Source organism: Diceros bicornis, chromosome 17 (genome assembly GCF_020826845.1).
Source record: "Diceros bicornis minor isolate mBicDic1 chromosome 17, mDicBic1.mat.cur, whole genome shotgun sequence".
Lineage (NCBI taxonomy): Eukaryota > Metazoa > Chordata > Mammalia > Perissodactyla > Rhinocerotidae > Diceros > Diceros bicornis.
The window spans coordinates 16,718,228-16,738,513 of NC_080756.1; the positions used below are offsets into that span (position 1 = coordinate 16,718,228).

The 20,286-nt window shown below is 39.6% G+C and overlaps 1 protein-coding gene across 1 annotated transcript in view; it reads left to right on the forward strand.

The window, feature by feature from the left end:
• Window positions 1-20,286, forward strand: part of LOC131416021 (cyclic AMP-dependent transcription factor ATF-7) — an 84,725-nt gene that overhangs the window by 16,717 nt on the left and 47,722 nt on the right. The window contains exon 2 of the mRNA XM_058558094.1: window positions 1,603-1,671. Within this exon, the coding sequence (XP_058414077.1) occupies window positions 1,624-1,671 (48 nt within the window). The 5' untranslated portion in view covers window positions 1,603-1,623. The remainder of the gene's footprint in view (window positions 1-1,602; window positions 1,672-20,286) is intronic.

Sequence of the window (20,286 nt, forward strand, 5' to 3'; positions counted from 1 at the left end):
CATCAGTTTCCTTCATAGTTAGACCCTGTTCCTATCACACTGAAAGATGACTAAGAAGCCCTTTCTATTTTATGGGGCACCCCACAATTTTAAACACCGAGTAGTTGTGGAATTACTGATCAGACTACCGGAAATACTGGTTTCCAACCCCAGAGTGAGTCTTAAGCAAATAGGAGAGACGTTACTTAGCTACCCTCTGAGTTTTAGGCATGGTTTTCTGATGACCAGATTCAATCTAGTGCTTTAACATTTTATTTTAATACAGGCCTGACTGAAGTTAACCTGACATTTTGGTTTATCTCCAACATAAAAATTTGAAATTTGGTTACAGTTCTGAAGTCATTTCTAGGCATATTCAAATGGTAGTTCTTCCTCTTTCGTCTTGCCTTGTTGGTATTCTTTCATGCGCCTTTCTCTCTTGTAGAAGGATGTTGGAAAATGTCTTTTAGGAGTTTATTCTATAAAGAATATTTTTGTGTTCCCCCACCTTTTTCTCTTCCACCCTTTCAAGATGCTTTTTATCTTTTAGGAATATTTTTACTATGATTTGCATTTCTAATCCTTATCCATCTCCACCTCTATTTTTATTCCTGGTTGGGATACAAGAAATAGCCCCAACACATTCATATTGGAATTATTGTTCTTTGACAAAGAATTTCGGTCAACATTTCGAGAGTTTAGCTTCAATAATTAAAAAACAACAACAGTATAAACCCTGTTAAATTCTTCAGAGAAATAGAGAGGATGGATGGTGATGTCTTTTAGTGCTGTTTCTTTATCCCCTGCAGCAGCACACATCTGTTGGCTGCAACAGAGCAGCCCAAGAACTCTGGCCGAGAGCAGCACAAACAGCCGGAACATATTCACCCAGTAAACCCCCAAAGAGTTGACATTTGTTTTATTGCTGCTTTTAAAAACCTGGCCATAAATAGAATCAGAGGGGGAAGGGCACCGATATTTCTCCATTTGCCACAGATGATTGGTGGAGGGGGAGAAGGAGGCTCCCAGTGGGGAGAGAAGGTTTTTATTTTTATTTTTTTATTAATGAAAATCATTTCCCATGTAGCCCAATAGGATGGGTGCTTTGTTTTCTTTGGCAATAATCTGGGATAAACGGCCCTTGCCAACAGTCTCATAGTTTATACACCAGGGAGCCAGATTATGGCCCTGTAAAATGGAGCACCCCTCCTATAATCCCTTAATTAATTAAATGACAAATTTTGGTCTTCTCTGGTTCAGAAATATGGCTTCCGCATCGAGCGTTCAGTGGATTTATTGACATAGGGAACTGCACTGGTTGTAATTCAGCAGACTGGAGAAGTGTATTATATACACTGTAGCAGAAAGAGGGAAAATCTAGCAAAAGGTTTGAAATTCCTTGACTATTTAGGTCTAAATTTTTCTAATTGAAAGTTTCAACTGAGGCACAATAGATCATATGCCACCTGTCTAATGAGTCTCCCCAAAGTAGCCTGTGTTTACAGCTTTGATAGACGGCATTCTTGGAACACCTGTTTCTAGGCTTGAATTTTTGAAGCACTTTTTTTTTTTTTAACTCCAGCGTATTTAACATAACTTTTCCCCCTACCTCCCCCTCCTCAGCTCCGCTCTGCTATATGAAATATGGGAGACGACAGACCGTTTGTGTGCAATGCCCCGGGCTGTGGACAGGTACGTTTACAATATACTTTATTGTGAATGTCTCGTTGTGAATCAAAGTGGCTGTTTTATCACTAAGGCAAAGAGTTTAAAGCCGGTATTTTACGTGATCACTGGAGGTAATCAGATCAGAGGATTTGCAGTGTGTAAATCCAAGTTATGAGGAAGTGCAGGCACTCTCCCGTAATGAAATCTGCCTTGCTCTCTTTCATATTGTTATTCTACTGGTGTTTGTTTCCCAGCACACAATGTTGAGGAATACATGTTGCTCTTTCCTCCTTTCTAAAGCTATCCATCTAAATACAAAGCAAGTTTAGAAATATTTTCTCCTCAACCTTCATGGATATAAAAGTCTGCTGAACATATTTGGATAGGCAGCTGAGAATGCACCCGTTCATTGTGAGCCTCAATTTGCCAGAGTCTATTTTGATTTTTTAAATTAAAAAAAAAATTGTTCCTTTTGACCGTTGATCCAGAAAGTCATTGTTAGCAACTAAGGCAGATGTCTGTCTAGGAAAGACAAATCCAACATAGAACCGGAGATCTCACAGCAAAATATAAACTACACGATTTCTCAGCCATTTTCCGTGACGCCATGAAATGCCTTGTGTGTGTCAGCTGCCATGTTATTGTTTGCATACGTGTACATTATGTGTCAGATAGTTTTCATCATATACTTTTTTAATAAAGTAATTTTGTTGAAACTGCCTTTTTTTTTTTTTTCATTTTGCACCTCCTTAACTCTTCTTCCTAGACCCTCCCCTACTGCCATGTTCCACAAAGGATGAAGAAAAGGAATACAAAGAAAGTTTTATCTACCTTCATGAATTGATTTTATGGAACCTAAAGGGTTGAATTTCTGTTCAGTTAGGAACATGTCATGTGACTGTCCAGTGACACTTACTGGTGGTATGTGAGATTGCAGACTAGTTCTATTAAACATTGTAAATACTTAGACCAGAAGAAGAGCGAGTTAAGTTCCAGAGATTCCTAAGAATTGGAATTTGAGAGGTGGATAAGATGGGGGTGGTGACAAGGAATGGGCAGAAGGACAATTCCAGATTCCAATAAATGCTGAAAATTTCAGAAAAAACTAAAAAGGCCATTGTATTCTGAAGTATTCAGCATCATAGGGTGTATTTCCTTCCTTGTCAGTGTTTTCAACTTTGTTGTTGACTGCATGTTTTCCCCATGTGGTTTATAGTTTATTTTTTTACAATGGAAGCCACTTGGGAAAATAGAGTAAATTTATTTCATTTTTCAGACAGCTTTATTGGTATCTGAACCTGATCCCTCTGTATTTTTGTGTGTGAATTCGTTGATAATAGTATTTACTATGACTCCTATAATTGATAACCTGGTACCCTTTTCACTTATCTCCCTTACTTTAAAAATCTGCATTTTTGGTGGAAAGATTTATTTTTCTTCACTTATGGTTTAAGCTGCTCAGTGCCCCTCTTGTATGTTTTATGCTTAAAACCTCCCAGACAAGGACTTAAATAAAAATGGATGATAAAAATAATGCAATACACAGGAAAAACATCTTCTAAGCTCTCTAAGGACGAAAGATATAAATAGGGTTTCTTCAGGCTATGTCATCAGAAAAAGAGTAGTTTTCACTGAAATTTGTGAGATCCCAGAAGGGGTTTGTTTTTGTTTGTTTGTTTTTGTTTTGCATTTTGAGGGGCTAGAGGTAGGAAAACAGTAGGGACTTTTTACTTTTCGTTCCTTCTTGTATTGTTAGGTTCTGTTTATCCCAAGCCTTTTCCTTCTCCTACTCCTCCCTTCCATTTCTGAATTATTTGTTGGTGTTTTGGTTATTAGGATTCATTATAACCTCTGGCATAGGTCCTGAGGGCTTTTTTTCACTCATTGAGTGTGGAACTCAAGGAGACTGCTACCTTCTTTTGGATTCAAGTTACTTGTTTCATAGAGAAAGGATAGAAAGCTTCAATTTAAGGCTTTGAAGGTAGCATGATACATCCCTTTACCTCCTTTGCATGTCAAAACTTTATGGTCAGGTGAGATTGTAGTTCTTTAGTAGTTCTTTAGTTATATTTAGTCTCCTTCCAAATTTCTCCCAATATCTAGTAACAAATAACTCTAGAGTGGGATCTCAATAAGATTTACTGTGATTGCTTTATGTTATATGAAATAGTGAAAACCTGGCAGAGAAGATAAATTTAGTAAAGTGAACTACCCTTGGCCTGTCATCCAACTTCCTTATATCCCTTGAAAATGGTTGCATTCTGGAGCCACCTTGAGACCTTCAAGCTATTTATAATCCATTGTCATCGGTTCAAATTCTTTATTCTAGAAATGGTAGAATAATAAAAAGGCTATGTAAGTCCCGGGAGAGGTAATAAGGACCATGATAATTTTTGCAAGGCATGGTTTAGAACTTACCGCTATAGAAGTCTCAAAAATCAGCTTTTACCAGTTAGAGGAAGAAGAAATGAAAGCAAATTACAATTCAAGAGACTAATCCTTAAAAAAACCAACCAACAAACAAAAAGTTTAGGAATCTTGCATTATTTCATTATCTCTTCCCTGCCCAGACTTTACTCTATGTACCCCTAGACTCAGAAATCATCTTACGCCTTAATATTAAGGGAAGGTGAAAGGAAAATTCACCTAAAATAGACTAGTGGATTATGCTCTCCACCATATAATCAAAACCACCGGGTTTCAATGGATACGTAAACATGTTTTGGTTGCTAGGTCTTTAATGGCTGTTATTTTTGGATTCTGTTCACGATCCACTTCCCAACAGTAAGTCTGATGTGACACAGCTGAGTTCTAAATATGCTGCATGTACTTTTTTAAAAAAGATGGCTGCTAAAGCTTGTGTTCTCTGCATTCTTATCTGAAAAGACAGGTGATAAGGTTTTTGAGCCCTCTCATCCCTATTCTCTTGTTGAGACTGTTTCTTTTGAGGCCTCATCACCCTCATGAAGAGGAACTCAGGGAAAGCAATATTCCTGCTAATACCTCTCTATGGAATGTGGTAGCAGGAGTAGTTAATAGAGCTGCCTCCAGAGAATGAGTTAGTGTTGTTAAGGCAACAGTGCCCCAGATACCTTGTGGCAAAGGGCTGGTTGAGTTGTATGGGTTTTTAAAGTGTTTATAAGATAGCATCTATTTAAAAACATTGTGACTGTAAAATGGCTTTGCCTCTGTGTTACTAAAATAATAGAAGTATAGTTTGGTGCTAAACCTAGGAAGTCTTGTAAGTTTTTAATGCTTTTGAGGGCACCTTTGCTTGAAGGAGGATTATAAAGTTGTTCTGTTGTATGTGGAAGCAGAAAAAATTACTATGTTCCTCAGTGATCTTGAATTTGAGATGTTCTTTCCTGTGGATATAGTTAGATAACTTACCTTTTAGATGCTTTTTGTCCAATTTTTATTATCAGAAGTCAGCAAATTCCATACTCCTGTACCTCCTTCTCAGGCACATGACACTGGTTTATAGTACAAATTATGTAGATTTAAATAGTCTTTCTGGTTTCCATAATCAAGCCTTTGAGCAGAAGCTGATCATATAAGCTTATTATTTAGAATGTCTGTTTCCTTAAGAACAGGAACACACTTCGTCTGAAGAGATACTACTAATGGACAGTTAGTATCATCCCATTAATTAGCCATTGGGAAAGATTTCTGTCATAACCACTGTGTATCAACTCTGTCCTTTTAAGGAAAATCCTTTGATTGTTTCTCTGTCCAGTGTGACCCTGAGGGGCTGTTACTCTTTTTTCCCCCCTGAGGATATCTACTACCAGATCTTTTCTTCTCCCAGAGGACACTTAGGTACAGGTTGAGGTTCTGTTCATATCTTTCTAGCTGAGACATGAAACATATAACTAGCTCATAGACCTCCAGGGCCTGTTTTCCCTTTCGAAGGCCAAGAATAGCAGTAGAGCCCTAGTTGTGGTGGGATTGAGGGCAGCTTCTTGTACCTCCTTATCTTGTCATATAATAGGAATAATGTTTATGGTGCTGTAGTCCTGGCTTCACTTGGCATTTAACCAACCTCCAATGCTGTTTATTGCTTCGTATCCTCTGCCTCCATGAACATTATCCCTTAAATCTCTATTGCTTTGTAATATATGAGGCAACAAATAGCTTCTATGATTGGTTAAATGCTGGCATGCTACAAAGGTATATGTTTTATTACCTATATAACACAAATCTATAGAGATTATTCCTGTTATCCCAGCTCTCCCATTAAATGGGCTGTACCGGTACTAGGGACTCTGGATTTTTAATTCTATCCCAGTTGGCAAGTTTCCCTATTACCTGGCATTAGCACAAAAGAAAAGCAAGGAAGAATGGTTGGTGCTGGTTACTAATTCTTTATGTTAGAGGAGTATCTTGAACTGGAGAATAACAAGGAAAGAAATGGCTCTGGTAGGTAAATGCCATTTGTGGTGGTATATGCTATCTTTACATGTAAATGAGATGAGGGCAATTTCAGGTAAACAAATAAGCCTTTCTTCCTTGCCCCCTGCCAGGAGTTTAGAAAAATTCAAATTTTTACTTAATAATTCATATTTCATTCAATAATTCATCCAGTTCCCATCTGGTAAGAGTGCCTGCATGCTGTCAGGCAGCTGAAAATACACTGCATTATACACAATTAGGCCAAACGCTAATCTTGTTTTTTGTAATAATATGTTGATTTTGCAATAACTTTCAGTCCACTCTGAGTATGCTGCAGTTTTACTAACCTTGCCATGGAAGTAGACCCCTGTTATGCATCATGTAGACAAAATTGGGACTGGGATAAACAAATGTAGAGGTGTTAAGAGCAAAGAATTAAACCCAAGTTTTTTAACGTCAGAGCTGGCACTCTTGACACTTGCCCTTAGAAACATGTGGTTGGTTATTTTGGTTTTCATGGTATATTTATTATTAGTTACTAAGAGGATAGTAGGCTAAAAGCATCCTTGCCAAAAAAGAAAAAAAAGGCTGTATGAACCTAATTGGAGCTATACCCGAGAAATTAAGGTGAAATTTTTCAGTTATTCACTCTTGTTTTCCTTGGGTATGACGTAATATTTGGAATGGGAGCCCAGGAACTGTCCTTAGAGCATTCCTGGTAGAAAAAAAATAAAATCCTGTATCTTTGTATCTCAGTTCTTCCTAAATCAGGAGAGGGGCTCCTTCCTAGTCCCGTCTTTTACAAACTGCCAGATTTATCAAGTGCCTTCTGGATCTGAGAGCCTGTCCTTCACTAATCCCTCTTTTGCCACCCCTGCAAAACCACATATAGCTTGATTGTTAACTTACAAGGTATTGTCATCATTATATAGAAATCTTCATTCTTTTATCAAATACTCTTTCAGCAAATGCGGCAGATTGAAGAATAGCCAGAGTGCTCTCTCTGGTTAGCGTGTTTCTTTAATGCAGATTGACTTGCTCAGCAGTCGCATTTTGTCTGAAGCCCTTGTTAGGGGTCTACTCTGTATGTGGATTCATAACACATCTGTGTGTACATCTACAGTGCTGTATAAATAATAATAAGTAATCACCAGATGGCCTGTAACTGCTCCTCTGGACCCTCTGGGTCTCTTGAAGCTGTTAGTAAAGTCTTCTGGCGTTTTGCTGGGGAAAACTTGTCATAGATTTATTTCTAAAAAAATTCAAACTCACAACTGGGTGTTTAGGACTAGATATTGCTGTCTGTGTTGTAAATATTTAACAGGCTTTGTACAATGACAAGTAAAAGCGCCGTTACTAACCACACGCAGTGGCTGTGGAGCTCTTCTTCCCTCCCAGCCATTTAGAAAGGAAAGGAAATGCCGATAAATTGTGCGTTATGAACAAGGTGCCAGAGATGCTTTCTGGAAGCTCTTTCATAGGAGAAGAAAGAGAACTCCACATTCTGCTCAAAGGGTGTAACTGGGCAAACTTAAGCTTTTTAACCAATATGCTAGTGACCTGAATAAAACACAATACTCCTTTTAACTTAGACTTTATAATACAAGAAAAGCCCCTTCACCTGGAGTTTGGTCAGAGCCAGGTTTTGATTTTAATTGTCTGTGTAACCAAATGATAAACCTTTGAAAGGACTACACGTTGCAAGTGTTAGTAAACATTTAGCTAAATTTCACTTAGCTTAATTTTTAGACTTTTGGTTATATCTAAAAATTTAGGACTTATATTGTTTGCCAATATTATTTATAAAGCAGAACATCTCTATTTTTGTCCTCTTTTCATTCATTTTTGTAGAAAGGGTGATATATTTTTTGGGGGAAGGAATCTTATTCTGGTTTCCTGCTTATAATTTTCTGTCCTGTATTTTGCTATTACTGTATTGCTATTGCTGTTACTTTTGAAGCTGTATTTTGCTTCAGTACCTGTTCCAGGGTACTTACTCGGTACAGCAATGCGTGTTTTAAAAAATCAAAATAGAGCTGATTACCTCTACGTTTTAGTGTTTTCTAATCTTTGATTTATTTATCATAAGATAACAAAAAAGGTTTTAAACAGAAATTGCGTATCTTAACTCTCAAGCCTAGTTTTCTTTTGTCTGTTGAGAGTTGAATCATTTAACCACAGAGGGACTGTCCTATAAATCATAGCACATGGCTGTTACTTTCCAGTTAGGATGTATAGAAAGCTTTTCTCTTTCAAAATCTCATGTTGAAGAAATGACATAGAAATTGTGAGGGAGAAGTGCTGCTATTAATAGTTTACTGTAGATTTTGCTTTTTAAATTTTCTCTCAAAAATATCAGGTTAAGGATAGAATTTCACGAAGGAGAGCATCATGGAGAAAAGATGGAAGATTTGGGGTTTATCTCTTTGCGATAGTGCCTTTGTGTTTTTACTGTGAAGTTTCTTTATGCAGTGAAATACACTACCTAAGATTGTGCTTTCCTAAGAATATGGACTATTTGCAATTGTCATGTGAAAGTACAGAGAGAATGAGAATGAATTTTGTGAAATTAGCCCATGCCCAGTCTGGCGCACCATGTGCCCTGTGTGGCTGCTGATTCTCCCAGCAGATTGAAGAGCTGAACCAACTTCTGCTCTAAAGACTAACATTGCCAGCCATCATTCCAGCTTTTAAATCTTGTTCACATTGATGATGCCAGATTTTGAGCAAACATAGTTTTATCTCTAGATCCCAGGTGGAATTTGCAATTCTCTGAGTTGAAAGGGAAGAGTTCCTTCTTGCCTTTGAAAAACTTGAGTAGCTCTGCAGGGAAAGTCAGCAGAATAAATCTGCAGCCTTGCCTTGTCCTTTGAGTCACCGGAGAAAGCTGAGTGCTCTGTTCGGCATTCACCAGATTGGCTGTCAGAGTTGCAGTTCTGCTTATCAAAGACATAGTCTCTCAAAGAGCTATTTATGTTATTCCAGAGAGAATCATCCTGTGGCAAAAGGAACGCCTCCTTTCTCCTCCCAAGGGTCAGATCTCCTTTTGATACGGGGCAATTATCCCTTAATTTTCCTGAAAAATACCTCAATTTCCCATAAAGATTGGCACCAGCACAGGTTGCAGACTTGGTTACAATGACACGCTGTGATTTCTTAGCCACAGGGAGAGGCATCAGGGTGACACTTGTAAGTGTGCCACAGGCTTAATGGTGGTGATTTTTCTGCTGCGTATCTCAGTGCCCCTCATAAACTTGGCTTCTCTTCTCTTTCTCTGAGGGAGATAACATTTGCTTTAGTTTTTTGCATACCAGTCACTATAAAAATGCTGTGTGAGTCGTCTTTCTCTCCTTCCCTACTTCCTTAAGCCTCTTTCCTTGTCTTTAGTTATTGTCCTCTCCAGTTTGAGATCAAGCCCTATAGTCTAATTTTTTACTTTTGCTGTCTTCTTGTACAGCTTTCCTTGGCTCTTATTAGCCATTGCACCTCGTGAGGATTATTAAACAGTGTTTCCTCTAATTAAAAAAAAATTAAGACTTTATTTTTTCAGGTCAGTTTTACATTTACAGAAAAGTTGATTGGAAAGTACAGAGAGTTCCCATATACCCACCTCATTCCTCTCCCCCTCCCCCATATCTTGTATTAGTGTGGTATATTTGTTGCAACTGATGAGCCAATATTGATACATTATCATTAACTAAAGTCCATAGTTTACATTATGGTTCACTCTTTGTGTTGAACATTCTATGAGTTTTGACAAATGTATAATAACATATATCTACTATTATAGTATCATACAAATTTCACTGCCCTAAAAATCCCGTGTTCCACCTATTCGTCCCTCCCTCCCCCACCCCAAACCCCGGTAACCACTGATCTTTTTAGTGTCTCCATAGTTTTGCCTTTTCCAGAATGTCGTATAGTTAGAATCATGCAGCCCTCTAATTTTTTAAAGTTGTGAGCAGATAGCCATGTGATTGGGAATAGCTGGAGAAAGGGAGAGATAAAATTAAACATGTGCAATCACAGCTCCATGGTTCCTCTAAAAGTCTAAGAATTGGGCCGGCCCCATGACTTAGCTGTTAAGTGCGTGCGTTCCACTATGGGCGGCCCAGGTTTGGATCCTGGGCGGTCGCGTCCCACATACAGCAACTGGAAGGATGTGCAACTATGACATACAACCATCTACTGGGGCTTTGGGGGAAAAAAAAGGAGGAGGATTGGCAATAGATGTTAGCTCAGAGCAGGTCTTCCTCAGCAAAAAGAGGAGGATTAGCATGGATGTTAGCTCAGGGCTGATCTTCCTCACAAAAATAAATAAATAAATAAAAGTCTAAGAATCTATCCAGAGAGATTTAGGTGGCCAGCCTTTCTTCTCTACTACGAGTCTCTCTGATGTTAAAAGATTTGGCTTGCGGGGCCGGCCGGGTGGCGCAGGCGGTTAAGTGCGCGCGCTCCGCTGCGGCGGCCCGGGGTTCGCTGGTTCGGATCCCGGGCGCGCACCGACGCACTGCTTGGCAAGCCATGCTGTGGCGGCGTCCCATATAAAGTGGAGGAAGATGGGCACAGATGTTAGCCCAGGGCCGTCTTCCTCAGCAAAAAAAGAGGAGGATTGGCGGATGTTAGCACAGGGCTGATCTCCTCACAAAAAAAAAAAAAAAAAAAAAGATTTGGCTTGCCTAGTGACAGTTTTACTGGTTCTAGGTGTTGGGAGCAAGGACAGGATGAACACTGAATGGGCTGTATCTGGGGAATCAAGGTATTAGGGCTGGGCAAAGCAAGAGAAGTAGAGCCCGTGATCCCTTTTCCTTTGTGGAGGTTGAGGACAATAAGGTCTCCTCTCTCTCTCTCCCGTGGGTAGCCTTATATGTGACTGAAAACAATCAGTGCAATTTAAAGGTAAACAGGAAAGTTTCCATATCCAAAAATAAAACCCTGTATTTCTATATTAATGAAAGATTCATGTAAATTAACGTTGTTAGAAAAGTATGGGATTTGGGTGGTGAACATGATGTAATCTATGCAAAAATAGAAGTATAATGATGTATACCTAAAATTTATACAATGTTATAAACCAATGTTACTGCAATAAACAAAAAATTTTTAAAAATAAATAAAGCCACTATGGAAAAAAAAAAAGCATACTATGAAGAACTACTATGTGCTAGAAATTGTGCCAGGTGGGACAGCACAAAGAAGAGTAATACTTGACCTCTGTCCTTGAGTAACTGATAGTACAAGAGTTACAGACGTAGATAAATAGCAATGCAATAATAAAGAACATTTGTATAGCTTCAAAAAAAAAAAAGAAAGAAAAGTATGGGAGCTATCATTCACACTTTAGTATAAATTAGTTTAACCACAGATGTAATATTGGCTATCTGAAGGAATGGAAGTTTTTATTTGGGGTTAGGAGATAGTAGATGAGGACTGGCTTAGGTGGAACGGCCCCTGAGCAAAGGAGACATGGCGACTTAAGAAGATGTCAAAGATAAACAGATTTACTTCTCAGTTTTGTTTTGGGCTATCTCAGTTTCCTTCTACTAGAAGCTAGTTGAGAAGTATAAATCTTAAGCAGGGCTCCAATAAACACTAGAAGCAACTTAATTCTCTTTGAATAGAAAGAAAGTGACCTTTTCCTGCTCTTTTTCCTGCTTTTCCTCCTTTTCCTGCTCTGGAAAATTTAGACTGATAAAATATGGGGGAAGGAGAGTGATCTGATTTCTCTAGTTCTGGGATTCAAGTTTCCTATCTACTTAGAATTCTAACTTCCTGGTATTGGATAAGATGTCTTTTCATGGAGATATTGACTCTGTAACTCGTAGATTTGGCTACATATGAGAATCTTCCAGTTTTAGCCTCAGTACTAATTTAATTTCCTTACTTGTTGAACCGAACTGACACTGTGGTAAAATGAACATTAGCTTAGGGAAGGCTCTATAGCGTGACGTTCAGGATTAACCTCAGTTAGTGCAGACCAACAGCTCATGTGTGCATACGTACGTATACCACTTAGAGGAAAGGTTGTGTTTATATAATGTGCAGGAAAATTATATTCCACCTAGGGATCATATGGGGGATATGGGGGGAGAATAAAATACAAAGACAATTGTTTAACTTTATCAATGTAATAATAATAACAACAACAGCAATAGCAACAATAACAAAAGCTAACCAAGCTCTTATATACTGTGCAAAAGTGCTTTACAGGTATTATTTTATTTAATCCTAGAAATCCCCTGAGGGAGCATATATCATCCCCATTTTACAGATGAGAAAACAAAGGCTCAGAGAGGTTCAGTAACTTGTATAAGGTCACACAATATTTTGTGATAGAGCTACAGTACAAACCCAGACAGACTCCAGACCAGCACTCTTAACTACTAGGCTAAACTGCTTTATGCTTCTCCATATATATGTAAATATGAACATCTAGCATAGAAAAAAAAAAGAATAAGTAGCGGTTTTTTGGTAAATGGTCCAAATGAAATCAGTTAAGTAGGTCCTAGCTTGGGCCGGCCCCGTGGCTTAGTGGTTAAGTGCGCGCGCTCCGCTACTGGTGGCCCGGGTTCGGATCCTGGGCGCGCACCGACGCACCGCTTCTCCAGCCGTGCTGAGGCCACGTCCCACGTATAGCAACTAGAAGGTTGTGCAACTATGACATACAGCTATCTACTGGGGCTTTGGGGAAAAAAAGGAGGAGGATTGGCAATAGATGTTAGCTCAGAGCCCGTCTTCCTCAGCAAAAAGAGGAGGACTAGCACGGATGTTAGCTCAGGGCTGATCGTCCTCACAAAAAAAATAAATAAGTAAGTCCTAGCTTTAGTTTGTCACTGATCTAGGCATCTGGCTGCCATATCAGAGAGAGAGAGAGAGCTGGATCGACAGCTGAGCTCTGCCTGTACAAAAAGATAAGAAGTTTTACTAAAATGAAGAAACTTCTCTGCAACTGCCTCAGCATTAATCTATAATGTTGTTGGTTTTTTTTTTTTATCTGCCTGGGAATGCTGCTGAGATGTGGCTAACTCTCTGTGAGTAAACTGCTACTGTTTTGTAGCAGGGACGTGATTTTTTTTTGTGTGTGTGTGAGGAAGATCAGCCCTGAGCTAACATCCATGCCAATCCTCTTCTTTTTGCTGAGGAAGACTGGCCCTGAGCTAACATCTATTGCCAGTCTTCCTCCTTTTTTTTTTTCCCTTTTCCCCCCGAAGGCCCCAGTAGATAGTTGTATGTCATAGTTGCACATCCTTCTAGTTGCTGTATGTGGGACGCCACCTCAGCATGGCCAGACAAGAGGTGGGTCGGTGCGTGCCCAGGATCCGAACCTGGGCCGCCAGTAGCGGAGCACGCGCACTTAACTGCTATGCCACGGGGCAGACCCCAGGGACATGATTTGAAGATGGGAAAGAAAACTAATTCTTGACCAACCAGAAGTGCAGACAGAACTCGAAAATCGGCACCTAAAAATCATAGCTTCAGTGTGCTCCACTAATAGGCCCAAAGAAGCATTGTGGTGTCATCTTTGTGAATTCTAGGCTGGATCACTTCCTGATTCATAGTCCCTTTTTCCTCATCGTAGTGTTTTATGCCTGTAAGCTCCCAAATGCAAAGGGTAACTGGGTATCTTGCTTTGTGGAGTGTCATGCAGTAGTGGGGTTTTTGTTATAATAGCTGCTGTACTGGTTGGTAACAAGAGGAAATATGTGTGAGGTGGAATTAGGGATGATTGGAAGGATAACAGGGTAGTGAGATGTATATTCTGCCCAGTGATTACTAACTTGTTTGTTCTCTGATGTTTTTGACGTATTACTGCATGGAGGGTCTTGCATGTTGAATAATAAAATTCTTCTCCACTTAGATTCACATCCTCTCCTTCTTTGACTTCATAGCACGTCCAAATATCTGTTCTTTCCTTTTCCCTTATGAACTGTGGTGTGTTAATGAAGTGGACATTTCTTTCTTTCTTTCTTTTTTTTGGTGAGGAAGATTAGCCCTGAGCTAACATCTGTTGCCAATCCTCCTCTTTTTGCTGAGGAAGACTGGCCCTGGGCTAACATCCATGCCCATCTTCCTCTACTTTATATGGGACGCTGCCACAGTATGGCTTGAGAAGCGATGCGTCAGTGCGCACCCAGGATATGAACCTGCGAACCTTGGGCTGCCGCAGCAGAGCACATGCACTTAACCGCTGCGCCACCAGGCCGGCCCCAGTGAAGTGGACATTTCATTTTTCATTGGAAGTGAAAATCTATGGCTAAGTAGATACATGGAAACATTTATGTGAAATAATTTGATAAAAATATATAGAAGTACACATAAAGAATCAAAAGAGATCGGAGAATCTCATAGTTTATATTTATAGTAAAGGGATTCTTTGTATGTTTTGTTTGAATGTTTTTATCTTTTACTGGAAAGTTGCTTAAAATACACATTTTCCTTCTTGATTCTGATAATGATTCATTGTATAACAGTGGACTGTGTGAGACTCACTCTGCATTCAGCTGCAGGAAATATCTGACTCAAGTCTTGTCTTTTCTACCTTTGGCCCTAAGGTCAAATTCTTGGCTTCAGAGCTGAGAATGCCTTGTTGGACAGGGTCACAAACTACCAAAATGATCACTCTAGGTGTCCAGAGATCTCATTTGTTTATTTTGCTGGGTGCCTCTGACAGGCCAGTTAGTTGTGTTTATGCTGCACTTCTGTGTATATGTGTCCTGCCAAAAGTTCCTGTAAAGCTACAAATGCAAAGAAAAGGAGAGTCAGGGCAGCAACCTCTCAAACGGAGACTGCAAGCTTGGCTCCTAAGAGGTCATCAGACAGACAGTGGCAGCTTAATAGGATGGATGGTTATTTTTTTAAAAAGGGCCTACGTTTTAATGCTAAGCCTCAGTTACCTCCTTTTTATGTCTCTAGTCTCAAGCTCACTAACCAAAAAAACAAAAACAAAAACTTTCACTGGCATGAGTTATTTGAATCAAATGGAAAGAGTTGTTGAGTCAGTTTTAAAAATCTCAGTTGTGGGGGCCGGTCCGGTGGCACAAGCGGTTAAGTGGGCGTGCTCCGCTGTGGCGGCCCGGGGTTCGCTGGTTCAGATCCCGGGCGCACACCGACACACCGCTTGACAAGCCATGCAGTGGCGGCGTCCCATATAAAGTAGAGGAAGATGGGCATGGAGTTAGCCCAGGGCCAGTCTTCCTCAGCAAAAAAAGAGGAGGATTGGCAGATATTAGCACAGGGCTGATCTTCCTCACAAAAAAAAAAATCTCAGTCGTGGTGTATAGGTGGCGTTAGCTATAGAATACCAGAGTGGGCAGATAGTATTACAGACATCTGTCACTTCAGTGAGCATCATTTTTTTACACAGCAGCAATCCGTGTGCATTAATTTTTTTCACTGTATTATGTTCGTAATTTCAGACATTCTACTTCAGTTTCAGGTATTTCTTGGGACTAAGGAAGAGACTGTAGTCCACTTAGGTTGTACTTGGGGGAACAGTAAAAGTAGTTACTCTAAAATTTTCGGAGGTCTAGATGTCTAAATGTTTTATAAGGCACTGTATTAGATTCAACAATTTAGCTATTCCCTCTTCAGCCTTTCCTTTTCTTCCCTTCTCAGTCTTACCTAGATAATTGCAGAAATGGAAAGGGTAGACTTTATTTCAGCATTCTTCACTTTATATGCATTTGAAACTGCAGCCAGACAGGGCCTTATGGAGGCTTGTCCTTTCAGTTATGCACGTGTGACTGCCCAGAGGAGCGGGAGCAGTGTGCACATATGTAGCAGCTCTTGGCAGAGCAGTGGTTAAAGGTTTGAACATACTGTACCTTGTTGGCTATTCCCTTAGTCCTAAGGGAGGCATTTTGCTCCTCCATAGACAGTAATCGGCTTGTCAGAGTCGAATGGCTTTTTGTTTTTTCTTTATCTAGTAAAATGCAGTGGGCTAAGCCTTTCTGGGAAACAATTTCTTCCTCCACCGCATGAACAGAAGGTTGTGGATGCTGTCTCTGAAACAAAAGGGAAGTGGTGATAGAAAAATCAGTGGCTAGGGCGTAATTGGATTGGAGCTCTGTCAAAGAAACAACAATTCTTGCTTGGAAGCTGGTCTTTCTGCTATGCTATCCTTTTTGTCTTAACATTAGAATAATAAGCAATGAGTACTCTACTTCAGGCTTAATTTTTCAGGCTCTTTTCTGAGCACTCTGTCAGAATAAACATGCAACAAGCTATTTACTTTTACTTAGTAGTTTTTAATTTTTTTTAAGACTTTATTTTTTATGAACCTATACTGATACATGATAATCACCCAAAGTCCGTAGTTTACCTTAGGATTCACTCTTGGCCTTGTACGTTTGATGAGTTTGGACAAGTGTATAATGACATATATCCATCATTATATTATCATGCAGAGTATTTTCACTGCCCTAAAAATCCTCTGTGCTCCACCTGTTCATCCCTCCTCCCTCCCCTACCCCCTGACAACCACTGATCTTTTTACCGGCTCCCTAGTTTTGCCTTTTCCAGAAAGCCGTATAGTTGGAATCATACAGTATGTAGCATTTTCAGATTGATGTCTTTCACTTAGTAATCTGTGTTTAAGATTTCTCCATAGATTTCTCCATGTCTTTTCATGGCTTGATACCTCATTTATTTATTTATTTGTCTGTTTGTTTGGAGGATTCGCCCTGAGCTAACATTTGTTGCCAATCTTCCTCTTTTTTTTTTTTTCCTGAGGAAGATTAGCCCTGAGCTAACATACATGCCAGTCTGCCTCTATTTTGTATGTGGGTTGCCACCACAGCATGGCTGATGAGTGGTGTATGTCCGTGCCTGGGATCCAAACCCGTGAATTTGGGCTGCCGAAGTGGAGTGCACTGAACTTAACCACTGTGCCACTGTGCCACGGGGCCGGCCCCCTACCTCATTTATTTTTCATGCTGAATAATATTCCATTGTCTGGATGGACCACAGTTTATCCATTTTTACCTACTGAAGGATATCTTGGTTGCCTCAAGTTTTGGCAATTATGAATAAAGCTGCTATAAACATCTGTGTGCAGGTTTTTGTGTGGACATAAATTTTTAACTCCTTTGGGTAAATAACAAAGAGCATGATTGCTAGATCATGTGGTAAGAGTATGTTTAGTTTTGTAAGAAACCACCAAACTGTCTTCCAAAGTGGCTGTATCATTTTACGTTCCCATCGGCAATGAATGAGAGTTCCTGTTGCTTCACACCCTTGCCAGCATTTGCTGTTGTCAGTGGTCTGGATTTTGGCCATTAGAATAGGTGTGTAGTGGTATGTCATTGTTGTCTTAATTTGCATTTCCCCAGTGACGTATGATGTGGAGCATCTTTTCATATACTTATTTACCATCTGTATATCTTCTTTGGTGAGCTGTCTGTTAAGGTCTTTGGCCCATTTTTTAATTGGGTTGTTTGTTTTCTTATTGTTGAGTTTTCAGAGTTCTTTGTATACTTTGGATACCTGTTCTTTATCAGATGCGTCTTTTGCAAATATTTTCTCCCAGTCTGTGGCTCGCCTTCTCATTCTCTTGATATTGTCTTTTACAGAGCATAAGTTTTTAATTTTAGTGAAGTCCAGCTTGTCAGTTATTCCTTTCATGGATTGTGCCTTTGGTGTTGTATCTAAAAAGTCATCACCAAACCCAAGATTATCTAGGTTTTCTTCTGTTATCTTCTAGGAATTTTATAGTTTTGCCTTTTACATTTATGTCCATGACCCATTTTGAGTTTATTTTTGTGAAGGGTATAAGGTCTGTGTCTAGATTCATTTTTTTGCACATGGACATCCTGTTGTTCCAGCACCATTTGTTGAAAAGATTATCTTTGCTCCATTGCGTTGCCTTTGCTCCTTTGTTAAAGATCAGTTGATCTTGATTATAGTAGCTTTACAGTATGTCTTGAAGCCAGGTAGTATCAGTCCATTAATATTGTTCTCCTTGGGCTGGCCTGGTGGCATAGTGGTTAAGCTCTGCACGCTCCTCTTCGGCAGCCCAGGTTCACAGGTGTGGATCCCAGGCATGGACCTACACCACTCATCAGCCATGCTGTGGAGGCATCCCACATACAAAATGGAGGAAGATGGGCACAGATGTTAGCTCAGGGCCACTCTTCCTCAAGCGAAAAAGAGGAAGACTGGTAACAGGTGTTAGCTCAGGCCAATCCTCCTCTCCAAAAAAAAAGCCAAAAAAACATTGTTCTCCTTTAATATTATGTTGGCTATTCTGGGCCTTTTGCCTTTCCATATAAACTTTAGAATCAGTTTGTTGACATACACAGAATAACTTGCTGAGATTTTGATTGGGATTACATTGAATCTGCAGATCAAGTTGGGAAGAACTGACATCTTGACAATATTGAGTCTTCCTATCCATGAACATGGAGTATCCCTCCATTTATTTAGTTCTTTGATTTCATTCATCAGAGTTTTGTAATTTTCCACATATAGATATTGTACATATTTTGTTATATTTAGGCCTAAATATTTCATCTTTTGGAGTGCTAATGTGAATGGTATTGTGTTTTTAATTTCCGTTTCCACTTGTTCATTACTGGTGTATAGGAAAACGATTGACTTTTGTATATTAACCTTGTATCCTGCAACTCTGCTATAATCGCATATTAATTCTAGGAGCTTTTTGTTCATTCTTTTGGATTTTCTATGTAGACGATCACGTCATCTGCCAAAAAAGACAGTTTTATTTCTTTCTTCCCAATCTGTATACCTGTTATTTCCTTTTCTTGTCTTATTGTATTAGCTAGGACATCCATGTTGAAAAGGAGTGGTAGGAGTGGGGAACATCCTTGCCTTGTTCTTGGTCTCAGCAGGAAAGCTTTGAGTTTCTTACCGTTTTTTGTGTGTGTGTGTGAGGAAGATTAGCCCTGAGCTAACACCTGTTGCCAGTCCTCCTCTTTTTGCTGAGGAAGATTGGCCCTGGGCTAACATCTGTGCCCATCTTCCTCTAATTTTTTATGGGACGCCACCACAGCATTGCTTGATAAGCGGTACATAGGCATCCGAACCTGTGAGCTCTGGGCCGTCGAAGCAGGGCACACAAACTTAACCGCTATTCCATCAGACCGGCCCCGGGTTTCTTAGCATTAAGTATGACATTAGCTGTAGGGTTTTTGTAGATGTTCTTTATAAAGTTGAGAAATTCCCCTTTTATTCTTAATTTGCTAAGAGTTTTTGCCCTGGGTGTAGGATTTTGTCAAACACTTTTTCTGCATGTATTGATGTGATCGTGTGATTTTTCTTCTTTGGTCTGCTGATGTGATAGGTTACGTTAATTAATTTTTGAATGTTGAACCAGCCCTGCATACCTAGGATAAATCCCACTTGGTGGCAGTATATACATTTTTTTATACATTGTTGGATTTTTGTGTGTGTGTGTGTGAGGAAGATCAGCTCTGAGCTAACATCTGTGCTAATTCTCCTCTTTTTGCTGAGGAAGACGGGCTCTGAGCTAACATCTATTGCCAATCCTCCTCCTTTTTTTTTTCCCCAAAGCCCCAGTAGATAGCTGTATGTCATAGTTGCACATCCTTCTAGTTGCTGTACGTGGGACGCGGCCTCAGCATGGCCGGAGAAGCGGTGCGTTGGTGTGCGCCCAGGATCCAAACCCGGGCTGCCAGTAGCGGAGCGCACGCACTTAACCGCTGAGCCACGGGGCCGGCCCTATACATTGTTGGATTTGATTTACTAATACTTAGTTTAGGATTTTTGCTTCTATGTTCATGAGAGATATTGGTCTGTAGTTTTCTTTTCTTGTAATGTCTTTGTCTGGTTTTGGTATTAGGGTAATGCTGGCTTCATAGTATAAGTAAAGAAGTATTCCCTCTGCTTCTATCCTCTGGAGGAGATTGTAGAGAATTGGTATAATTTTTTCCTTAAATGTTTCGTAGAATTCACCGGTGAACCCACCTGGGCTTGGTGCTTTCTGTTTGGAAGGTTGTTAATTATTGATTCAGTTTATTTAATAGAATATAAGCCTGTTCAGATTGTCCATTTCTTCTGTGTGAGTTTTGGCAGATTGTGTCTTTTAAGGAATTGGTCCATTTCTTCTAGGTTATCAAGTTTGCGGGCATAGACTTGTTCATAATATTCCTTTATTATCCTTTTAATGTCCATAGAATCTGTAGTGATGTCCCCTCTTTCATTTCTGATGTTAGTAATTTGAGTCTTCTTTTCTTCTTAGCATAGCTAGAGGTTTATTGTTTTTATTGA